The sequence below is a fragment of the Coffea arabica genome, chromosome 6c, assembly GCF_036785885.1.
Source record: "Coffea arabica cultivar ET-39 chromosome 6c, Coffea Arabica ET-39 HiFi, whole genome shotgun sequence".
NCBI lineage: Eukaryota > Viridiplantae > Streptophyta > Magnoliopsida > Gentianales > Rubiaceae > Coffea > Coffea arabica.
This window is the reverse complement of record NC_092320.1, coordinates 19,742,780-19,767,432: the sequence shown is the minus strand read 5'-3', so window position 1 is coordinate 19,767,432 and position 24,653 is coordinate 19,742,780. Positions and strand designations below refer to the sequence as shown.

The 24,653-nt window shown below is 34.5% G+C and overlaps 1 protein-coding gene across 1 annotated transcript; it reads left to right on the top strand.

The window, feature by feature from the left end:
- The first annotated feature begins 12,352 nt into the window (after positions 1-12,352).
- LOC113694021 (uncharacterized) lies at positions 12,353-23,243 on the top strand. Its single transcript, XM_072053503.1, is given in 5 exon segments — positions 12,353-13,897; positions 13,900-14,340; positions 18,418-18,578; positions 19,384-21,594; positions 22,524-23,243. Coding segments are annotated over 4 exon segments (3,981 nt in total). The 5' UTR covers positions 12,353-12,447; the 3' UTR covers positions 21,313-21,594; positions 22,524-23,243.
- Positions 23,244-24,653: the final 1,410 nt, after the last annotated feature.

The window sequence follows — 24,653 nt, the reverse complement described above, 5'->3', positions numbered from 1 at the left end:
GCTCTTTGGTGCCATTGGTGATAGACGTAGTTGAATATTCGAGGGGAAGAGATGGAAGGCAGAGATGGTTCTACTGGGCGTGCCAAAAATTTGTACGCGATAAAAATTTCAAGTCTGCAAAACGACAAGAAAAAGAAATACACGACAAATATGTACTATATAAACTTAGAAAAATATGTAGGTACAATCTCTGGAAGTTTCTCGAACTTATGGAGAGCTTCCTTCGATTCTTCTCCTCGAACACCAATCCAAGGGCTTCGCAGCTTGTTCTTGGATCAACCATCGACTCCTTCAAATCTTGATATGGAAGATTTGAAGGATTTGAAAATACTTGAAAGCTCAAGCCTTGATATGCGGAAGACTTGAGGAGCTTTGAGACCCAGGCCTTCGTAGCTTGAAGTTTCAATACTTGAGTGTATGAGATGCTTCTTGATATCTCTGTGTCTCTGTCTGTGTCCCTTGATTTGGTTGAGAGACCCCTATTTATAGCTATAGCAAGAGGTAGAGGTTGAGAACCTGTGTACTACCTTACTTGTCTTGCAAGACGTGCAGTCATATTAGGACTGTGCCAGTCAAATATTATCTCTTCATTTTATATTTATTAATAAAGAGATAAGAAATTTATCGATTGGCCAAACTCGTGGGGACACGTGACATGGCGTCGTTTGACTGGCCAAGCTATTGCAGTATATAAGAGATATATTTGGATTAAATAACTCTAAATATTATCCCTTTAATAAGAAATAAATATTTAGACATTTATCCAATGGACATGTGACATGATATGATCTGGTTGGTGGAGATATCCCTGCAATTTGAATTGATTTGGAACACTTCGCCTTGACACGTGACAAAATATAATTGGTCATTTAATAACCAATTTTTCCAAGTGTACGTGCCATATGGCAATATCCGATTGGATAAAAATATTTTATAGATCAATGGTAACTTTTGGAATTTAATTAAAATTCCATTGTCTACAGTGTCATCTGACACCATCACTGCATGTGCATCACCATGCAATCTAAGTCTTGGAGAGTAAAGGTTATCTCCCAATACAATTACAGTTACAGGCGAGGAGTTTAATAGTTTTAACGACTTGGGCGTTAGAAATTACTTTTACAGTTAATCACATCGTGAAATCCTTGTTTTGTCTTAATACCTTGTTAGAATTATAAGTATCAATACTAATAGCTTTGGTCCCAAAGATTAAAAAGCGAACGAGTCTCTAAATGGATTAATCAATTTGGTATGCAAAACCCTTTTATTTCGGTTGGGCAATTTTTTTCAAAGTTATTATTTTTCCTTTTTGTTTAAGTGCACTTTTATTGAATTGTCTATTTCAAAACAAGATAACAAAAGAAATATCACCAAAAATTGATGATTATATTTATTTGTTGTATTCAAAAGATGTGGATATGCTTTTGCACGCTTAAAATACTTGCAGTGTACCAAGATACGATATGCCTTTTATTGAGTAATGTACATGATAAGAATAAGAACAAGGTAGAAGACATTAGCACTTAAAAAAATAAAGAAGTTTTAGAACCCCCCCCTTCCCTCTCTTTCTTTTTATATTATTTGAATTGAAAATTTTGCCCTCAAGCTTATAAGACTATCCTTCAAGCAATTTCTTTTTCCTTTCTTGCACACTTTATGGTTTAGACAACTACACCCTTATCAACCTCGCAGCTAGCCAGGGTTGTCCCAACCCTTACTATCACCTAAAAAAGCTCAAACATCCTCTGTTACTCATATAAGACTGAAATTCATGATATAGCGCTATGAAATTGAGGATTCCATGAATTCAACAAAGGCAACTATTTTACAGGTAAACCGGTACAAAAATTTTATTAATCTTTCTTTAAATAATCCACCATGAACTCCTAAAAAGAACCACATCCAAGTTGCACAATTAAATTCATCTCTCCTAAAGACAGCACTGCAATTATATAAGAAATTAAACAAAAGTAAAATTGAACAAACTAATTGAGCACTAAACTTTTGCAATAGAATGTAATGCACTTAGTCCTACATACATTTTTTTTTTTTTGAAAAAGTACACACATTGACTCTGCAGCAAAGCAAATACAGAGAAAAAAACACCACCTTTACTGGGGAGTTTCTAAATTTTAATAGTAGTGGCAAACGTATCAACCAAGGATAAAAGCGAATATTGTTTTGTGGGGGTTTTTTTTCAGTTTCCGAGGGGGGAGGGGGGTTGTTTTGGCTGCTCGAATCAGGAAATTGGGTATACATTTGCACTAATGGAAGTGATTGAAGTGGTTGATGGATATGAAAGGAGTAGAACCGGTGAGAAGTTGGGGATAGAAAGAAAAACATATTGTTTTGTAACTGATAGTAAGTGACGGGCATATTTGTCAATTTTAGTAATATAAAAGAAAATTAGAGTGCTGAGGTTTTACTTGGAATGTTATTTTCATTTGACTAATAAAAATTGCCTAAAAAAATTAGCAAATTCAGTCCAAACTGAAATTATTATTATTTTTCGTCATTCATCAAGATGATTGGTTACATTTTAAAAAATAGCCTTCTTTTCTATGTTTAAGTATAACTTTTATTAAAGTACATTAGAACTAGAGTGACTGACTCCTTTTATAATGCTAAATAGCAATTTACACTTGTTTGGATTGTGAGTTTTCGCAGAAAAATGTTAACATTTTTCGTGAAGATATTTTTCAATCACTTTTTTACCTTACATACATCAAATTACTACAATATATTTTTGATAGGTCATAATTTGTTACTAAATTTATAATTATTCTTCCCCTTATTTTAGCCAAATATTATTTTAATTGTCGGATTCTACTTATATTTGGTTAATGGTGCTAATTATAGGAAAATGAATAAAACATGATTAAAAGTGGCAATTTTCCTTTTAATTTGATGGTAGTATGTTCGAGATCTACATTCAAGGCCAAAAAGTTGGGATTAATATTGGGCAATCTTTAAATCCAAATCAATTTCCTAATTTGATAGCTATCAGGACCTTCCTGATTTCACGGGATCATTCTCAAGTGACTGGGAGAGTTTTTAGGAAATTAAATTGTGATAAGAATCTTTTTAGGAATGGGATTAGTATTAAATTATTATCAATTACGAGAAAATAGAAAAAGGCAAGCCGGATCCCGCGTGATGAAGAGTTCAGCCAGCAGCAATTTTGAGAGGAGGCAAATTCGGCAGCAATCAATTAAGCATCTTCGTAGCTAGAGACGAAAAGGAGGCAATAGTTAGTAATTCTTGTCTTTTTATTTTGGCTTTTTGGCCGATTCGTGGGAGAGGAGAATCAGAAGCTTTTCCCAATTATTTTGCATGGTTTGGTCTCCATTAATAGAGAACTAATTTCATACTTTTAGTCAAGGGGACAACTGAAGATTTGGTTCAACAATAACTGTAAGATCTAAATTATTTTACTTATTTCTTTTATTCATTGGTATTTGTATGTTTCCTGATTTAATTGTTTATGCTTGTTATGTTATTTGAATGTCAAGAGCCGGATAGTCGAATTAATCTAATGATCTAATGCCAAATTAATTGATTGAATCTGTAATTGTTCAATTGATTAATACCAGTGGCGACTAGCGTGATTGATTTCATGTTAGGGAAACGTATAATCTAAATTAAACAAACCCTCGTAGTGTGTTTGTTGGTTAGAATTGGGCTTTTCTAATTTGTATTGCAATCGAGAAATTAAATTATATGGTCGTATTTAGGGTTATTTCTTGGTTAGAAAAATAGTTAACCGTCGTACCTTGGCTATCGATAAAATAAGGAAAAAGTTGGTTATCAGAACTTGTTGATGGCTATAACCAATCTAGTAATGAGTAATTGAATTATCTTTGCATCAATGATCAGTTGAATGGACCGTATCTAAAAAGTTACACCTTTGACTAAAGTCGTATTGGTTATTGATTAATTTCTTTTATTTCTATCAGTTGTTTGATTAGGTAGTTAGTTAGTTATTTTATATTCTCCAAAAACCCTCCATACTTTGGACTCTAGAAGAAACGAATTATCCCAAATCCCTGTAGATTCGACCCTACTCACCGTTATATACAAAATGTGTATTTTTCTCGAGTAAGTATTTATTATTATACAGACTTGACAGCTGTCCATTTTTGGCGCCGTTGCGGGGGACTAGTGCCTGATTAATTTGTTTCTTTTTGAGTTCATCTTGTTTTTATTTTTATTTTTTTTTCTTTTTTTTTATATATAGTTTATGGCTGCTAACATTCCGTATTTTAGTAATAGACTGGATTTTATTTTTAGAAGGGGTTATGAGACTTGTACTTTTTCTAACGATCAATGGGCTGTTGCAAATTGTGGAACTTATTTTGTTTCAGATCATTCAACCGACATATGCCCTGCATTTCAAGATGGTCTAAGTACTCCAATAGATACTTTTGAAAATTTTTCGCCTCAATATCAAACGTGGTATGACCCTTATTCAAACGAGTATAATCAAGAATGGTGGGATGATTCCAATTTTAATTATGAACAAAGGCCAATAGATTTTCAACAGCTAGAGTCTCAAGAACCGTCATTCATGTCAGGTATGTCTCTTGAAAAAATAGTTGAATTAATAGCTACTAACACATATCTACTTCAACAGGAGGCAATGGATTTTCATCAGAAGACAATAGATTTTCATTAGAAAACACAAGCGAGCATGCGTAATCTGGCAGATTAAATGGATCAATTAATATCTAGGATAACGCAATTAACTTCTCGAATGAGTGAAAAATTGTCCTCACAAACTATTATCGACCATGAGGAAGATGAGAGTGCATTTATCCTGACAAACGACATGATACTACAAGAATCTCAAGAAGAAAGATCTAGTGATACAGTTGAAAAGAAAGTTAAAGTGCAAGAAATGAGACCCCAACATCAAATGGTTCAAATGAATGAATCCAGTGAACAATCTCTAAATGCGGTGACATCTCCTCCATTCATTAATCAATATTTTCCTAACTTTTATTTTTCAATTCCTATTAGTGAAATTGATTTTATTATATCAGAAGATTTTGAGTTTCATAACAGGAATAAATTAAGAGTTGCAATGGCAAAATTTCTCGAGCCAGTAAGTGTTCGTGATGGAGAAGTGAGTGAAAAATTAAAATCCTTGTTGACTTATTTGGCGCCATCTACTAGTCCATGGAAGACCGTAACTCGTGTGTTCAAGAATTACTCTATTTACGAGGGCTATCAGGATTACATAGAAGATGAAGCGCTGAAACAAGTTACACGATTTTATCCTCCGTGAATAAATATGGCAATGTCTAGTCAAAGACATTAAAGAAATATGCTGCTTGGGAGGTAACCCAAGGCATTTGTTTTAGTTTTCTTATGTTTTTGGTATTTTTGTTAAGTGTTAGTTGCATATAGTGATTTGTTATTTTTGTGGCAGGAATCTGGCAGTTAGACGTGTCCACGCTAGGTGGTCACGCCTTAGGAAAGCAATTCACATCTGCGGTCAGAAGACTCTCTAGTCGTTAGGCGTACCCATGCCTGATGGTCACGCTTAAGGAATTTAATTTTCAAAAATTGGTCAGAAGACTCCCTAGTAGTTAGGCGTGCCCACGCCAAGTGGTCACGCTTAAAAATCTTAATTTCCATGGGTTGGTCAGAAGATTCAAGGGCAGTTAGGCGTGCCCACGTCTAATGCAGTGGTTTAAAAAAAAAATTTCCTTTCTTTTCTTTTTCCTTTTCTTTTTCTTTCTTTCTTTCTCTCTTTTCTTCTTTTCTCCCTTTTCTTTTTTTGTTCCTTTCTTTTCTTTTCCAGCCGCAAGACTACAACCAAAGGACTTCAAATTCCACCGCCATCGTTGCGCCGTTCAATGTGGGTCGTCAGTTCCTGATTATCGCTGCTCATCACGCGTAATTCTTCCTCATCCATCATGAGCCGCCTGACATCCTTGGCTACCAATCATAGCCTTCATCGTCGTCAGTTTTTCCATCGAGCTCTACATGTCTTTTGCCCTCACCTACAGCTGTGCCACAACCTCCCTTTGATGATCAGGGAAGTTTCGTTGTCTTTTTTTGTTTTGAATTTTATTCTTTATTACTTACATTGGGGACAATGTAAGATTTAGGTGTTGGAAGAGTAGTACATTGGTATTTTATTAAAAAAAGTGCAAGTGTAGGCATTTTTATTTAAATTTTTTTGTTTGACTTTGTCAAATTTTATCCAATTTTTAGCTATCTTGTGCATATTTGCGATTGTTTCTGATAAATGATGGTTAAATGTCTCAAAATTTTCTATTACTAAGGTTTTACACTCTAAAGTGTTAAGTATGACATGGTTAAGTTTAAGGGTATATCTTTGGTGAATATTTGAGATTTTATGACTTTTGCACTTTTTGGTTTACTTCTCTAAGTATTGTAAATATTTGTCTAGCATTTTTTTTGTGCAAATTAGTTCAACTATTAATCTTAGTTCTCCATGTTTAAGAAATGAAGCGAGTTTATATGATTTTTAATTTCAACTTGGTGCTTATTTATGAATAGTATTCGGCTATACTCCGCTAGTATCGTTGCCTAGTAACTGGAGGTCTTCACCATAAGTGTCGATTTTCGCGTCAAAAAATGACGATAGTAATGAGTATGTGATTTTTAAGCGATAATGGCTGAGTAACCGGGCTCCTTCATCTGACCAATATTGGTGTTGGCGTTGAACCGCTTAAATGGCTAAAAACTAAGCATTCTCCCTTAAAAAAAAATCATTCATGTGTGGGGATATTCTAGAAAAGAAAAAATATATGCTAATAGTGAAAAATGTGGAAGTGTTTGAATGAATTGTTAGCCCGCTGATCCATGAATTTTAATGTTGAGATTTTGCTTAATAGTCGAACCATTTGCTTATGGATGCTGGTTGAATATTTTATATTTTTAGATTAGTTAGTCATAAATTAAAAGAGTCCCTAATCTAATCTTGAAAGCTACACGAAGGGATATTTCTTAAAAATTGCCACTAATACTTGACATATGTTTTAATTGTATCTTGGCAATAGAAAGTTTGAGTAATACCATTGTTTGAATTTGATTGTTTGATTTGTTGTTCTCATACTTGAGGACAAGCATGGTTTAGGTGTGGGGGAAATTGATAGGTCATAATTTGTTACTAAATTTATAATTATCCTTCCCCTGATTTTAGCCAAATATTATTTTAATTGTCGAATTCTATTTATATTTGGTTAATGATACTAATTGTAGGAAAATGAACAAAACATGATTAAAAGTGGCAATTTTTTAGTTAATTTGATGGTGGTATATTCGGCATCTACATTCAAGGCCAAAAAGTCGGGATTGATATTGGGCAATCTTCGAATCCAAATCAATTTCCTAATTTGATAGCTATCAGGACCTTCCTGATTTCGTGGGATCATTCTCAAGTGACTGGGAGAGTTTTTAGAAAATTAAATTGTGATAAGAATTTTTTTAGGAATGGGATTAGTATTAGATTACTAATCAATTACGAGAAAATAGAAAAAGGCAAGTCAGATCCCACGTAATGAAGAATTCAGCCAGTAGCAATTTCGGGAGGAGGCAAATTCGGCAGCAATCAATTAAGCATCTTCGTAGCTTGAGACGAAAAGGAGGCAATAGTTAGTAATTCTTGTCTTTTTATTTTGGCCTTTTGGCCAATTCGTGGGAGAGGAGAATTAGAAGCTTTTCCCAATTATTTTGCATGGTTTGGTCTCCATTAATGGAGAACTAATTTCATACTTCTAGTCAAGGGGAAAATTGAAGATTTAGTTCAACAATAACTATGAGATCTAAATTATTTTACTTATTTCTTTTATTCATTGGTATTTGTACGTTTTCCTGATTTAATTGTTTATGCTTGTTATGTTATTTGAATGTCAAGAGCTCGATATTCGAATTAACCTAATGATCTAATGCCAAATTAATTGATTGAATCCGTAAGTGGCGACTAGCGTGATTGGTTTCATATTAGGGAAACGTATAATCTAACTTAAGCAAACTCTCGTAGCATGTTTGTTGGTTAGGGTTGAGTTTTTCTAATTTTTATTGCAATCAAGAAATTAAATCCTATTATCAAGAAATGATACCTAGGGTTATTTTTTGGTTAGGAAAATAGTTAACGGTCATACCTTGGCTATCGATAAAATAAGGAAAAAGTTGGTTATCAGAGCTTGTTGATGGCTATAACCAATCTAGTTATAAGTAATTGAATTATCTTTGCATCAATGATCAGTTGAATGGACCGTATCTAAAAAGTTGCACCTTTGGCTAGAGTCGTATTGGTTATTGATTAACTCCTATTTATTTCTATCAGTTGTTTGATTAGGTAGTTAGTTAGTTATTTTATATTCTCTAAAAATCCGCCATACTTCGGACTCTAGAAGAAACGAATTATCTCCAGTCTCTGTGGATTCGACCCTATTCACCGCTATATACAAAATGTATATTTTTCTCGAATAGATATTTATTATTGCACAGACTCGACACCTGTCAATTTTGCATTAAAAATTCCTAAAAATAGCAATCCAAATAAGTATTTTTGACAATAATTAAGCACAACAATGTCATTGTACTAGTAGTTTGGGTATAGCAACTTTTCTAAACATTTGATCAGCTTTCATGGGCGGTAAAGTGCATATCTTCAAGATTCATGGAAATAAAGTGTTATTTCTCCAAAAATTCAGGGCTAAACTGCTATTTGCACACTAACTTTTATTACTGGTATTGTTTTCGGTAACAAACTTTTATTGCAAGTTGTATCGATCAAAGGCAAATTACTAAAAGGGAAAATCATTTAAAACTTTTCTAACATTTTGTAAAATAATTTTTTTCGTCCCTCACTTTTAAAAGTGTAATTTTACGTCCATTACAAATTTACATTAGTCAAATTTGGTTCCCGTCTAGGTTTCAAACTAGTTTTTTATCAAAATCTGTCACATGCCTTGTTCGTGATAATTTTTTAAAGGCGAAATTATCAAATTTAATTTTACATAATTCGATTTATTGTCTCTCATATTTCATAAAATGAATTTTTAGTCTCTTATATTTTACTAAATGATTTCTTTTCATCATTCACATTTTTCAAAATAGATTTTTCTTATTCCTCATTGATCATGTGTGCAAATAGTTTCTTTTTAAAACCCATGTATATATCTATTTGATTTCACTTGAATAGTACGAATAGCATGTAATGTCTCTATTTGATTTCACCTAAGACATATTACATGTTATTTTATACTGCTTAGGTGAAATCAAATATATATAAATTTTAAAAAATTGTTAGTTTTTCACTCATATTCATTTCATTTTACTTGAAAATTGAAAAGAAAGAAGACATTTAATTTTAAATATTATTGAGCGTTTATATCGAATTAAATTTGTACAGAAAAATTAAACAAAAGAAAAGTATGACAAAAAAAATGTAATTAATAGGTATTTTAAAATTTTAAGACAATCATAACAAGTAATTTAATTGTTGATCTTAAAATTGACGAGTGAAAACTTCAGATTTAAATTGTAATTTATTAGTACGACTATAGAATTCGAGTTATGACCAATTAATTAGATGGCCTTATTATACAACTCAATAAATAAATTATTACCAAAAGAAAAAGACCACAAATATTAAATAAGTTCACGTGGTGAGATCACATAGATATATACATGGGTTTAAAACAAAATTATTAATTTTAAACCTCTATATATATATCTATTGAATAGAATGTGTACAACTAAGATTAAGCAGTTTACGTGAAATTAAATAAAGATATATTACATATTGTTCTTACTGTTCAGGTGAAATCTAATAGATATATATATGGGTTTAAAAAAAAACCTATTGCACATGATCAATGAGGGATGAAAAAATTCATTTTGAAAAATGTGAGGGATGAAAAAATTCATTTTATGAAATGTGAGAGATAAAACAATTCATTTTTGTAAAATGTTAGAGTTGAAAAAATTCATTTTGTGAAATATGAAGGACAATAAATCGAATTATATAAAATTTGATTTGATAATTTTGCCCTCAAAAAATGATCATTTGCAAGACACATGGTGGATTCCGACAAAAAAAAAAACTAGTCGAAAACATAAGTAGGAATCAAATTTGATCAATATAAATTTGTAAGGGACGGAAAAGTACACTTTTAAAAATAAGGGACAAAAAAGTCATTTTACAAATATATGAGAAACATCGAACGATTTTCTCTTACTAAAACCATAACGAGGCACTATGCTCATGCTTCTTTTGCTTCACTTATTGATTATTGGGGTAATTTCACAAACCTATTTTGAGGTTTGCCTTAATATCATTTAATATCCTTATAATTTCAAAAATCTCTCTTACCTCCATTTGATTAACATCTTTTGGAACATTGTCACCTCTTAATAAAAAATCATAGACGGGGAGGGATAATAATTTACTTTGATTTGTACCCTTTCGTTATTCTTTATATAAATAGCAGAGCAGCAATTAAGACTAAAATAAACCTAATAGGCAAAAGGCAAATTGGAAGAGATGTAAGTGCAACAAAGAGAAGTTGCAGCAGATAAATAATTTAACAATTTTGCGATGATTAATACTCCATATCTAAAATTATGAAGACAAAATAAGAAACACAAGTTCAATGGCAAAAGAAGCAACTTAAAGAGGAAATTAATAAAAGATATTGTAGCAAATCATAACAAGTTCTAATATTAAAAGGCACTCTTATAATTCACCAACTCATTTAATATAAAGAATTAATATTATTGATTACAGCAAGAAGGCAACAATCATCATGATTTCAAAAGCAAAAGAAAATCCAAATAAGCCGCATTTGCTTCCAATGCCCATTTGATGTGCTTCTAATTTGCTAGGTAATTGCAGCACCAAAAGTTCCCTACATTTTATTGCGGGAAAATCGTTCAAAATGTCCCTAATATTTTATAAGATGAATTTTTTCGTCTCTTATTTTTAAAAGTATAATTTTATGTCCCTTACAAATTCACATTAACCAAATTTTGTCCTTACCTAGGTTTCCGACTAGTTTTTTGTCGAAATCCACTACGTGACTTGCATGTGATTATTTTTTAAGGGCAAAATTATTAAATCAAATTTTTACATAATCTGATTCATAGTCCCTCATATTTCACAAAATGAGTATTTTTGTCCCTAACATTTTATAAAATGAATTGTTTCGTTCCTCATATTTCAAAAAATAAATTTTTCCATCTCTTACATTTTTCAAAATGAATTTTTTCATCCCTCATTGATCATGTGTATGAATAGCTTTTTTTCTATAAACCCATGTATATGTCTATTTGATTTTACTTGAACAGTTAACATGTAATTTATCTCTATTAGATTCATCTAAACATGCTAATCGTAGTTATACACATGCTATTCAATAAATATATATAGGGGTTTTAAGCTAATAATTTTGTTTGAAATCCATGTATATATTTATATGATTTCATCATTTGAACCTATTCAATATTTGTGACCTTTCTCTTTTTGTAATAATTTATTTATTGAGTTGTATAATACGGTCATCTAATTAATGGGACCTAACTTGAATTCTATAATTGTGCTAACAAATTTTAGTTTAAATCTGAATTTCTACTCGACACTTTTAAGACCAACAATTAAATTATTTGCCTTGTGATTGTCTTAAAATTTGAAAGTGCCAATCACTTATTTCTTTTTGTCATACTTTTCTTTTGTTTATTTTTTCTATCCAAATTTAATTCGATATAAATATTCGATAATATTTAGGATTAAATGTCTTCTTTATTTTCAAATTTTGAGTAAAAGAAAATGAATATAAGTGAAAAACTAACAATTTTTTTTAAACCCATGTATATATCTATTTGATTTCACTTGAACAATACGAATAGTATGTAATATATCTCTATTTGATTTCACATGCTATCCGTACTGTTCAGGTGAAATCAAATAGATATATACATAGATTTAAAAAAAATTATTCACACACAGGATCAATAAAAGATGAAAAAATTCATTTTGTAAAATATAAGGGACGAAAAAATTTATTTTATGAAATATGAGGGATTATGAATCGAATTATATCAAATTTAATTTGACAATTTTGCTCTTAAAATATGATCACGTGCAAGGCACGTGGTGAATTTCGACAAAAAATTAGTCGGATACCTAAGTAGGGATCAAACTTGACCAATGCGAATTAGTAAGAGACGTAAAATTACATTTTTAAAAGTGAGGGACGAAAAAAGTTATTTTACAAAATGTGAGGGATATTTTGAACAATTTTTCCTTTTATTGCTACAGGATAAAAAAAAAAAGTCATATAGTTTTGTTAATTGCTATTGGATTTTCAAAAAGCTAATATTGTCAATATGCTACCTATGATAGAAATCTAGTCACAAACGATAGAATCTTTGTAGCTGAACTCGGACGGGAAGACCATCAAGGAGATGAAGAAAAGGCCTTTCTCAGTCGTCTGTGATGCTCATCTCCGCCAAAAATCAGGGGCAGGAGGTACTGCTACTCTTTCATTTCTTTCTCCAAGAAACTCCACCCTTATTCAAAACCCACAATCAGCTTCTAGTTCTGCTGCTTCTCATGCCTATAGTACTGGTAGTACAGTTAGTAATCATCACCCTAAATCTGACAGTAGTGTTCGTTCCGGGTCTTGGGGATTGAGGAGGAATATCGATAGTATCAGCAATCTTGATGAAGCTCTGGGCTTTTACAAGCAGATGGCTCGGATGAGACCTCTGCCTAGTGTTGCTCATTTCAATAGACTGCTGGGTCGTATTGTTAAGATGAAGCAATATTTGGTGGTTCTTTCTCTTTACAGAGATGTGGCCGAGTTAGGATGCATTTCGCTTAATGAATACACGCTAAGTATTGTGATTAATTGTTACTGCTTCTTGGGTAGAGTGGATTTTGGATTTTCTATATTGGGTGGCTTCTTCAAGCGAGGTATTTTGCCCAATACGGCCACCTTTAATACTCTGCTTAAAGGACTCTTTTGGGAACACAAAATTCACGAGGCACAAGGATTGTTCAAGAAAATAATATATGAAAAGCTATGCGTACCCAGCAAAATTACGTATGGGACCATCATAGATGGGCTTTCTAAGGCTGGGAACACTAGCATGGCCATTCAAGTCCTTAGATTCATGGAAAAACGAGGAAGGTGCAGGCCTGATACAGCTGCTTACAGCACTATTATCGATGGGTTGTGCAAGGATAAAATGATGGATCAAGCTCTCTCCCTTCTACACGAGATGATTGAGAAAGGAATTGCCCCGGATGTCATCACTTACAATTGTTTGGTCCAGGGTCTGTGCAATTTAAGTAAATGGAAGGACGTTGAAAAGCTCTTGACTGAGATGAAGGCTTATAATATTGCTCCTGATGTTATTACTTTTAGTATTCTTATTGATGCACTATGTAAGGAAGGACAGTTAGAAGGTGCAGAGCAGGTTTTAACTGCCATGATTCAGCAAAATCAGAATCCTACTGCAGTCACTTATAATGCATTGATGGATGGATACTGTTTACAGGGCCGAATGGGTGAGGCAAGGAGAGTTTTTGATAAAATGGCTGCTAGTGGCCTTAGTCCTGATGTTCAAAGCCATAATATATTGATCCATGGCTATATGAAGAAAATGAAAGTGGAAGCAGCCATGAATCTCTTCCAAGAGATCCGACATAAAGGGTTAACGCCGAATGTTGTTACCTATACCACTGTCCTGCAGGGTTTATTTAGTGTTGGGAGGTATCTTACAGCAATCAAAGCTTTCGACGAGATGCGAGCTGCTGGCTTAAAACCTAATTTTCACACTTACTGTGTGTTGTTAAATGGTTTATGCAAGAATTCACATGCTGAGGAAGCACTTCAATTTTTGCACAAAATGGAAGTTGTGGAGTAGATTCTCAGATAACAATGTACAGCATCGTCCTTGATGGATTGTGCAAATGTGGGAAGCTTGACAGCGCCCGGCATCTTTTCTATAGTCTCTCTTCTAAAGGATTGGATCCTAATGTTACAACTTATAACACGGTGATAAATAGCCTCTTTTCAGAAGGATTACTACAGGAAGCCAAAGTGTTTATTAAGAAAATGGAAGAAAATGGTTGCACTCCAGATCTAATTACATTTAATATTATTGCTCATGAACTTCTGAAGGCTGGTGAATTTAATGATGCAGTGGTTTATTTTGATGAAATGGATAGGAGAGGATTCTCACTTCATTTGTCTACTTTTTCGTTTTTACTAGATTCATACAGAGATAGTGGAAATGATCCCACTATTTTTAAGATAATTGAGAAGTTTGCTCCAAAAATGTGTAAAGTCTAAATATTGGATTGGGGGGGAGGGGGGCCTTATCCTTAGTTGGCTCCATTTGGGATCTCTTGGTATTCCACTGCTTTTTTGACTCCTAATGTGTAATCATCCAAAGGTACATGATGTAGATTTGCTGCTGATAGTATTGTCAGTATCTGTCCTTTTGGTTTTCAAAAAGTTTATCAACAGTCCTTGGAGGAGCACTCTTTGAGCACATTCTAGAGATTTGAAGATTTAATACCTGCAGAGTGATAGGGATGGTGTGTTGAAGCTCTCTTATTAGTATCAGATGAAAAGAGTGGCAGCCTGCCATTTTTAAATGCTAGTCATGGTTTGTACTCTTTTATCATTCCTCTCGGGTCAGTTTCTCAAAGTTCTATTCCTAATTTTAAGCTTTCTTGATGCTCATATTTGGTTTATTCTGATTGCACGTAACCAGTTATGATATTTGCTTGTGAAGTTTGAGTACTTCTGTTACAGATCCTTGTTTAGCATCACAAAATGGATCTTAACCACTGATAGGAAAATGGGTTTTCTGTATATCTCATTTTGTATGGTTGTCTGTTTCTGTAGTCCATTCTATGTTTGGTTGTATTGAAGGGAAATTGTCAACAACTCATGTATTCCAATGTTTAGTTCTCCCACCCTTATATCAGTGGGATTTGCTCGAGTTGCGTTAAAAGTGATGCAACCACGCCAAGATTTAAATGCCTGGTGTAATTCCTTCCTAAACTTTTCTCCCTGTTTTCCTTTTCATTTGTTTGTTTCTTAGAGCCGATTAAGCGGAGGGTTGGATCATCGTATAGCCTCTGATTTATCGACTTTGCTTTTGGGGATGTTTGGCATTGGATAAAAGTTTCAGTGGCCCATGATATCCGATAGGAAGTGGATGATGATTTACACTAGTCTGAGTTGCTGTTGGATTCCTCAACAACTGGCTTGCAAGGAAACTAGCATTGTAACGATCTTTTGGGGCAATCATTCATTTTAGCAGTATATCTGTAGCCTTTGCTTTCCAAGATGGGATATTAGTATATTGGAAAGGTATAATCATGGTATTTGTTCAAGCAAGCTTACCTTTGACAGTCTTCATGCCTCCCCCATTTCAGTAAGTTTTACAAGTCCTCTAGTGTATGCATGCTCACATTTATAGTTATCCAAGCTTCATAAAAGAACTGTGTTGTGCCAATGACCTCACAAGCACCCTTCTATTGATGTTTGTCCCTTTTTATTTGAATACTCATCCTTGTTCTCTGAACATAGTGCTGAAGTTATGGAAGCAAACATTTTGGAGTTGGCTGTCGGCCAATTTGGACAATGATCTAAATGCAAAATTTACAAGTGTGTTAGAACTTGCTGTAATAATACCATTGTCTGCATTCTGATGCTCGACGTTTTAGGTATCCAGCTGCTTAAAGTTCTGGATAGCACCCTTCATAGTGATTCATATAGGATGACTGGCCTGAGATATTTATATGGGTGCATACTTTAAGTGCATGCAAATGACAAATAAAATGTGTCTATTAATTAATCACAGGTCCAAGCAGAAGTTTGTATTATTAGTTTAGTACTACTTGTGTTAAGGGGTCTTTTTCTTTGTTATTCTGCTGTTGGCTCTATGAATACCTCTTCCCATTTTTATATTCTGCTTATGGTTGATTAAACTTGCCTCTTAATTACAGGCATCAAGGGAGGAATTATTTCTAATGCTAAGATTGGAGTTGAGCTCAAATGTCAAAGGATAATTACTTGATGCTGTCACTGATTATTATAGTTTCTGTACATGATTATTGTAGTTTCTGTACATGCATACGGATTTATATATATATATAATCAACTGGACCTGAGAACATTTCCAAGCTAAAAATTCTGAGATATTCTTGGCAGCATTCAGGTTTTCCTTTGTGATTTTCTCCCAAAGTTGTCAATCTGATATATATATGTTATTGTACTTGAATCCACTGAATGTGTTCAATTCTTTCTTGCCTTTTGCCCCTAAAACTAGTCATGGTCTCTTTGGACACCATCAGTCCATCATCATGCAATGCTAACTCTTGGAAAGCTGGATCATTCAAGTATTTTTTTCTCCCAGTAAAATTTACTGATGAGGGAGGATCTAATATTATAACTTTGATAATTAGTGACTTAAATTGACAAATTTCCACAGCCATAAGCACGCAATTGTCAATGTAGTTTTTACTTCATTTTGTTCGCTTTGATAATAACGTGGTTAGGATATTATTTCTATATTTATTCTGGCTATTTAGAACGTGAGAATAATATATAACGTGGTTAGGATGGTAATGAGATACATTTGAAATGGGATAGCTCTTTCTCGTTCTTTCCATTGACCTCACTAAAATATATAAATTTTATCTTTATTGTTACTCTTAGAGATTATTCCATTACATTTCAACAAAATATGTATCTAATGTATTTTTTGTTTGTTACTTTATCCTTACCAAGTTAATACATTTAAAAACAAATATTCAACTTTACTTTTACTCTTTTTTCTCCTTTTTTCAATGTGCTCTCATGATACACACTCATTTGCAAATTCTTCATAATTGTTTTGTCTAAATATTGAAACTCAAAATGGCAAAAAAAAAAAAAAAAAGAAATCTAGATCTTTCTTCATTTCACCATTACAATTAAATGTAGAGAAAATTCATCAAGGATTTGAGAAAACTGGAAATACACTTTATTAGGGATTTTAAAATTGGAAGTACTAATAAGGAAACCCTTTATTACTCGATTTAAATAGCATAAGTAACCTTACTCAAAAGTTGGTGGAACGCAAAAAGAAAGAAAAAATCCATCATCATGCAAATTTAGACACCATCTTCTGGAAAGTTAGATCATTGGAGGGTTTTTATTTTTATTTTTCAATGCAAATTACTGAGAAGGGTGGATATAATTTTAAGTTTTATAATTAATTAAATTGATAAATTACCACAACCATAAGCAAGAAATTGTAAAAAAAAAATATTTTGAATTTATTCAAGCTACTTTTTTTTTTATTCAAGCTACTTAGAATGACAGAATAATATAAATACAAGATCTTTCTCCCAACAAAAAATAAAAATAACTATAAAAACAAAAGATCAAAAGAAAAGCAAGAAAATAATGAATGAATTAATCACAAGTGAACCACAGACGGGAGTCCGTAAAGGGAAAATGGTCAATTTAGTCCCTAAACTTTTTTTTTTTGGCATCAATTTAGTCCCTATATATTATTTGTAGCCAATTTAATAGTTAAACTTATATTTCGGTCCCAATCAAGGAACTCAGCGGCGGCGCCACCACATAATTTTCATTATGCTCCTAATCGAGAAACCAAAAGGGGTATTTTAGGAACTTCAATGCAGGGCCGTAACCAGTCAATGCTGGGACCGTTGAAAGAGGAGTAATTTTTTTTTCCAATCCAAATTCACACTAATTAGTGCCGGATATTCCTTGTTTTGCCGGATATTCCTATCGGCTGAGCCTGATTTCGGAGTCATTGGAAAGCCAATTAGTGAAGCTTTACTTTTCTGATTCACAAAGCATCCCACTGATGGATGGCTCAAGATAGCCGGTAGTTGCACCCAACCTCCATAAACAATGCCCCTGCTTCTTATCCTCTTTTCAAATCCTTCAGGAAGCGCCTCTTCGACAGATGTGGTCCTAAATGGTGGCTTCCCTCCCCGATCAGCAATCAATTAGTAGTCCAAATCTTCAAGAAAACCACCCGATTCTTCATTTCACATCCCTTCACCTTTATCTTCCTCATCTCTCTTGTTTTCGCCTTCTGTTTCAACGTTGAGAAGGGGGCCCACTACCTCATCTCTTCCGTCGACGGCGACCCTTCTCTCAAGTCCCTCATCTCCCATCTCAACCTATTTGGCAACCAACAATACCACCACCACCGCCACCCTTACCATATCCGCCGCCGCCGCCGTCACGCCTTTCTTCATCTCTCTAGCGTCGAAACCTTTGACGAAAACTTCTTCTTGGGTGATTTCGATTAAGCCCGCTCCCTCTTCAACCCCACCACTAAATTCGAACCCAATGGGACCTTTGTGATTCTCTCCAATTTCAACCCCAGTCTGGGGTTTTTCGCCCGACCCCATTGTGGACAATGGCGCCTCTTTCGCAGTACGATCTGGTGTTGTTGCCTTTATAACCCCTTCAGAGCCATTAGAAATCCCTCAAGAAAGCACCTCGTTACATCCTGATGCTAATGATTCCACCAAGGATTCAAATGCTGTTGTTGATTTACACTTCTTGCTAAGGGGTCTTGAATTAGGCTGACGCGACACCATGGCATTGATGTACTTTGTTTAGATTTTATCAGCTGCATATGGGTACGTGATCTTGGCATTCTTGGTTACTTACATTTGGGTCAATGGAATTGTATTTTATCAGGTTTCCAATGATTTGTTAGGGAAATCCAAGAACTTTTTCAAGGGTATTTGGGATGGATAAAATTTGGGGATAAGAAGGCTGTCTAGATTTGTTTTAATAAGGTGCCTGTAAGGGATGTTGTAAGGGATGCATTGGCTCAACTGATGGGGATATATTTTTTTGGACAAATGGATGATCAGTATGAGTTTTTCAAGTTTTTTATGAGGATGAAATTGATGTATTTCTTTGACGTCGTACCGTGGGTTTTGGGGCATGAGAGAGAAAGAAAGTTTGGGGTTTATGGCGTTTTTACAATAGATACGTGGGTTGCCATTGTTGATTCAAGGAAGAGCGGGAGAGAGGTGGTGCCCAGTAGTGAAGTCCCTAAAATGCCCTTTTTGGGTTTATCGATTAAGAGCATAATGAAAATTATGTAGGGCGCCGCCGCTGAATTCCTTGACGTAAAATAATATATAAGTTTAAGGATTAAATTGGCTACAAATAATATATAGGGATTAAATTGACGTAAAAAAAAATTTAGGGACTAAATTGATCATTTTTCCGCCCCTAAAAGACGGAAAAAGCCTTCGGCTTCTTTCCTCACTCCTCAAGTTCTCATCACCGGTTGCAGCTGGAGCCCGACGAAGAAGAAGAGTAGAATACGAAGGAGATGAAGAAAAAGGCTTTCTCAGTCGTCTATGATGCTCATCTCCGCCACAAGGCAGGGGCAAGAGGTACTGTTCCTACTGCTACTTGTACTACTCTTTCATTTCTTTCTCCAAGAAACTCAATCCTTCAATCAGCTTTTCATTCTGCTGCTTCTCAAGCCTATAGTACTCGTAGTAAAACTAGAAATTGTCCCCCTGAGATTGTTCGTTCTGGGTCTCGAGGATTAAGGAGTGATATTGACAGTATCAGCAACCTTGATGAAGCTCTGGGCTTTTACAAGCAGATGGTTCGGATGAGACCTTTGCCTAGTGTTGTTCATTTCACTCAATTGCTGGGTCGTATTGTTAAGATGAAGCAATATTTGGTGGTTATTTCTCTTTACAGGGATATGGCTGAGTTAGGATGCATTCCGCTTGATGAATACCCGCTATGTATTGTGATTAACTGTTATTGCTTCTTGGGTAAAGTGAATTTTGGGTTTTCTATATTGGGTAGCTTCTTCAAGCGAGGTATTTTGCCCAATACGGCCACCTTTACCACTCTGCTCAAAGGACTCTTTCGGGAACACAAAATTCATGAGGCACAAGGATTGTTCAAGAAAATAATATATGAAAAGCTATGCATACTGGATGAAATTACGTATGGGACTGTCATAGATGGGCTTTCTAGGGCTGGGAACACTAGCATGGCCATTCAAGTCCTTAGATTCATGGAAAAAGGAGGAAGGTGCAGGCCTCATACAGCTGCTTACAACACTATTATCGACGGGTTGTGCAAGGATAAAATGATGGATCAAGCTCTCTCCCTGTTACACGAGATGATTGAGAAAGGAATTGCCCCCGATGTCATCACTTACAATTGTTTGGTCCAGGGTCTATGCAATTTAAGTAAATGGAAGGACGTTGAAAATCTCTTAACTGAGATGAAGGCTTATAATATTGTTCCTGATGTTATTACTTTTAATATTCTGATTGATGCACTATGTAAGGAAGGACAGTTAGCTGATGCAGAGCAGGTTTTAACTGCCATGATTGAGCAAAATCAGAATCCTACTACAGTCACTTATAATGCATTGATGGATGGGTACTGTTTACAGGGTCAAATGGGTGAGGCAAGGAGAATTTTTGATAAAATGGCTGCTAGCGGCCTTAGTCCTGATGTTCAAAGCCATACTATATTGATAAATGGCTATATGAAGAAAATGAAAGTGGAACCGGCCATGAATCTCTTCCATGAAATCCAACATAAAGGGTTAACACCGAATGTTGTTACCTATAACACTGTTCTGCAGGGCTTATTTGGTGTGGGGAGGTATCTTACGGCAATTGAAGTTTTCAATGAGATGCAAGCTGCTGGCTTAAAGCCTGATTTTTACACTTACTGTGTATTGTTGGATGGTTTATGCAAGAATTCACATGTTGAGGAAGCGCTTCATCTATTGCAGAAGATGGAAGTTGAAGGAGTAGATTGTCAGATATCTATGTACAACATCATCATTGATGGATTATGCAAAAGTGGGAGGCTTGATACGGCCCGGCATCTTTTCTATAGTCTCTCTTCTAAAGGATTAGATCCTGATGTTAAAACATATAACTCGATGATAAATGGCCTCTTTTCAGAAGGATTACTACAGGAAGCCAAAGAGTTTATTAAGAAAATGGAAGAAAATGTTTGCACTCCAGATCTAATTACATTTAATATTATTGTTCAAGGACTTCTGAAGGCTGGTGAATTTTATGATGCAGTGGTTTATTTTGATGAAATGGATAGGAAAGGATTCTCCCTGCATTTGTCTACTTTTTCCATTTTACTAGATTCATACAAAGATAGTGGAAATGATCCCTCTCTTTTTAAGATAATTGAGAAGTTCGCTTCAAAAATTGGTAATCGAAGTCTAACTGTTGGAGAAGGGGGATCTTATCCTTAATTGGCTCCATTTGGGATCTCTGGATTTCGGCTCCTTTTTTGCTTCTAACATGTAATCATTGTGTAATACGTGATGTAGATTTGCCATTGATCTTATTTGCAGTATCTTTCCTTTCAGTGTTTCACAAAGTTTAACAACAGAACCTTGGAGCAGCACTCTTTGGACATATCTGGGGATTTGAAGATTTCATATTTTGCTGGGTGATAAGCGACAGCGTGTTGAGGCTCACTCATCATGCAGATGAAAAGAGCAGCTGCCTGTCTGTTTTGAATGCTATTCGTGGTTTGTCTTATTTCTGCATTATCTCAAAGTTTAATTCCTAATTTTAAACTTAATTGAAAACTTGCATTTTCTGTATGATCACTCTTACTTTATACATGATAGCTTGTCCATGAGATTGGCATGTGGGAATACTAGATTGCGGCTGAATCTATCTTCACCATACAGATATTGTTCAAATTGTGGTTGCAAATAATCAAATTAAATGACCCAAAAATAAGAGTTGCAGGTGGAAGTCGTCATATCATGGAATTCAATTTCTTGGACTAAACTAGAGTGCTGTCTATTCGAGTCTTCTTTGCCTTAGTGCATATTCATTTTTATAATTCTCTATGCTAGCCTTAGACATGAACTAGCTCTGAAGCCTCTGAATTCATGAATGAAAAGAGCAGCGAAATTGTAATTAGCATTAACGCCCAAAAGCTTTGGACTCCTCTTATAGTGAGAAAATGTATTTTGTAAATTTTAGTAAGTTACGCTGTTTTCTAGTTGATTTTAGTGCCAAAAATTTGCATGAGCCAAGGACGATTAAGGTTCAAAGGAACATCTGTTGTGTACAAAGGTCATTAATTTCCAACTTTCAGTCGCACATTAATTATCCAATTTACAAGTTGTGAACTACTGAAACACACTGCAGGCAAAGTTAGTTAGTAGTAGCCTTGCAAAAATTAGATGTTGCACATGTGTCAGGCAGGATAAAGGATTAGTCAATGCTTGCGTGAATCCTTAACTGTAATTTTATAGCGTTCTTTTTGGATAAGAGGACAAAGTTCTCAGATACACAAGCATTAAAGCAGAATAAGCAGTGACAATATCATAATACATATCTTAGTTGAGGACCTCCCTGCCGTATCAGCCATAATCAATACTAGCTGGCAAATACATCCCCACCAAACAAATCACCTAATCATGCAAAATTTTCTAATGGACAGGATGCATTAGCAGGAATGTATTTAGGATCCAGTGAATCAGGGAGCTTACCAAGTTTAAATCCCTGAAACCTGTTTTTCTCATGATCACAAGCATAAACTCGTGACAGGTTAGTCATTATATTTGGTTCATAATTCAGTTCTGTAGTCTAGAACTTGGTGTTTTGGGATTTTTCTGTGATTTCGCCGAGGTGGTCAGGCAGATTGATTGCTAGTTCCCTTCTACTGGTGATCTGACATTTCTTAGAACAAATACTCTATAAAGGTGCAGAAATGTGGTCTCGGCATCTCAAACTTTCAAACCATTTGTCTATGCTCTGTTTCTGCATTCAGACATCTCTTGGAGTCTGTTTCTGTTAGGCTTTCTGGGAATAAGTTTGATGGCCGATGCCTGTTGAACTCTTCCTACATTTTGACTGGAAATGGATTCAGCTGAAGAAAAGAAGGTGAAAGCTTAAGAACATATATTTTCTTGATAAATGAATGCCTTAATTCAAGGTTGAACGCGCATGGATGGGAGCAAAGTAAGAAGCTGGATGGACTCTTCTAAATATTTTTGAAAGTACCTGTTTATTTGTGATGCAGCTATTGTCTTCTCTTGTATTTGTTTGGCTAAGTACTCTGGAGAAAGTGCCAGCACTCGGCATATACATAGGTTCATGAGGACCATAATTATCTTGCATTTTAATACTAGCTTCATTGGAAACCCCTAATTTTGTTTTAGGGATCCTGAGCATCATCTTGTACTGCTACTGGCAATTGTATCATGCAATGTAAACACTAACATAATAACATATCTATACATAAAAATAACATAGGTAAATATTAAGATAATAAGATGCAAATACACAATAAATTATTATAAACACGGAGATAATAACAAATAAAAGAACAATAAATTTGTTTCTTGTTGAAAACTATTCTCCGCAATCACAACTGGAATAGAAGGGAACCTACATGCTTGAATCACCATGCAATGCCAATTCTTGAAAAAGCACATTCAAGAGTTATCCATCCCTCCAAGAAAAATTAGTGATCAGGGTGTTTTGTGATTTTAACTTTAATAACTACTCAATTAAATGGACACAATACCCCATCTATAAGGAGGCAATTCAGACTACAGATTTTGCTTTATTGGCTTCACTTTGATTTTTCTGGCTAGGACAATATTTCTAAGTCTATTCTAGCTTATCTAGAAAGATCGATTGATAATTCCCCTCAAAATTAATTAATCTCTTTCTCCAAGAAAGGGAAAAGGGGGGGGGGGGCATTTAAAATGAGAGACATAGAAAGAATGGTCTGATGACAAAAAAAATAAGAACAGCCAACAGCCTATGGAAAGACCATCAATTTTGTGATCTTCTAGGTGAATTCCAATGGAAAGACCATCAAGAAGATGAAGAAAAGGGATTTCTCTGTTGTTTCTGTTGGTCATCTTTGTCAAGAAAGCGGGGGCAAGAAAATGGTATCTGTCATTTGAGTTCAATCTTAATCCTCGAATACCAAAACTTCCTTACTCGCTGCTTGTCATTAAGAGACAAATTTAAAGAACTGCAGCAGAACATAAGCGTTGAAGAGCTATTTAAGGAGCCAAAAATGAACGGGAAAAGATAGCTGTTTTTGGGGGATGTGTTTGAAATGTTTTACTGTGGTAATGTAGGTGAAAAACTTTTATTGTAGATGAGATTGTTTTTGAGATTATTTTTGATGTTTTTGAGGTTTTTTTTTTAATATTTTTGAGGTTGTTGAAGTTTTGTGTATTAGTATAGCATTGTATCCTAAAAACTTGTTTTTCAAAAAATGATGAATCAAAATAGGGCCAGAGACAATTAAAACAGGTAGAACTGATAATAGCAGAAACATCTGCTTGTGCCTGTGATTAAGAGACATTTAATCCGTCCTCTGATTGAAGATAGATTATATTATTCACCAAGGGTAAAATATTTCAAGTCACAACCAATTAGCAACATTTGGTCCCAGGAAAAGGAATTCTGCAGCTGCATCAGTACAAGAGGGGGCCAAGTTTTTTGGCTTGTTTAAGGGGGTCAAATAAGGATTTGTGCCTATGAGGCCAAAGACCCCCCCAGCAGATGAGAAAGGAAAGAGAAGCTCCGCGGAATTTGGTGAAAGTGA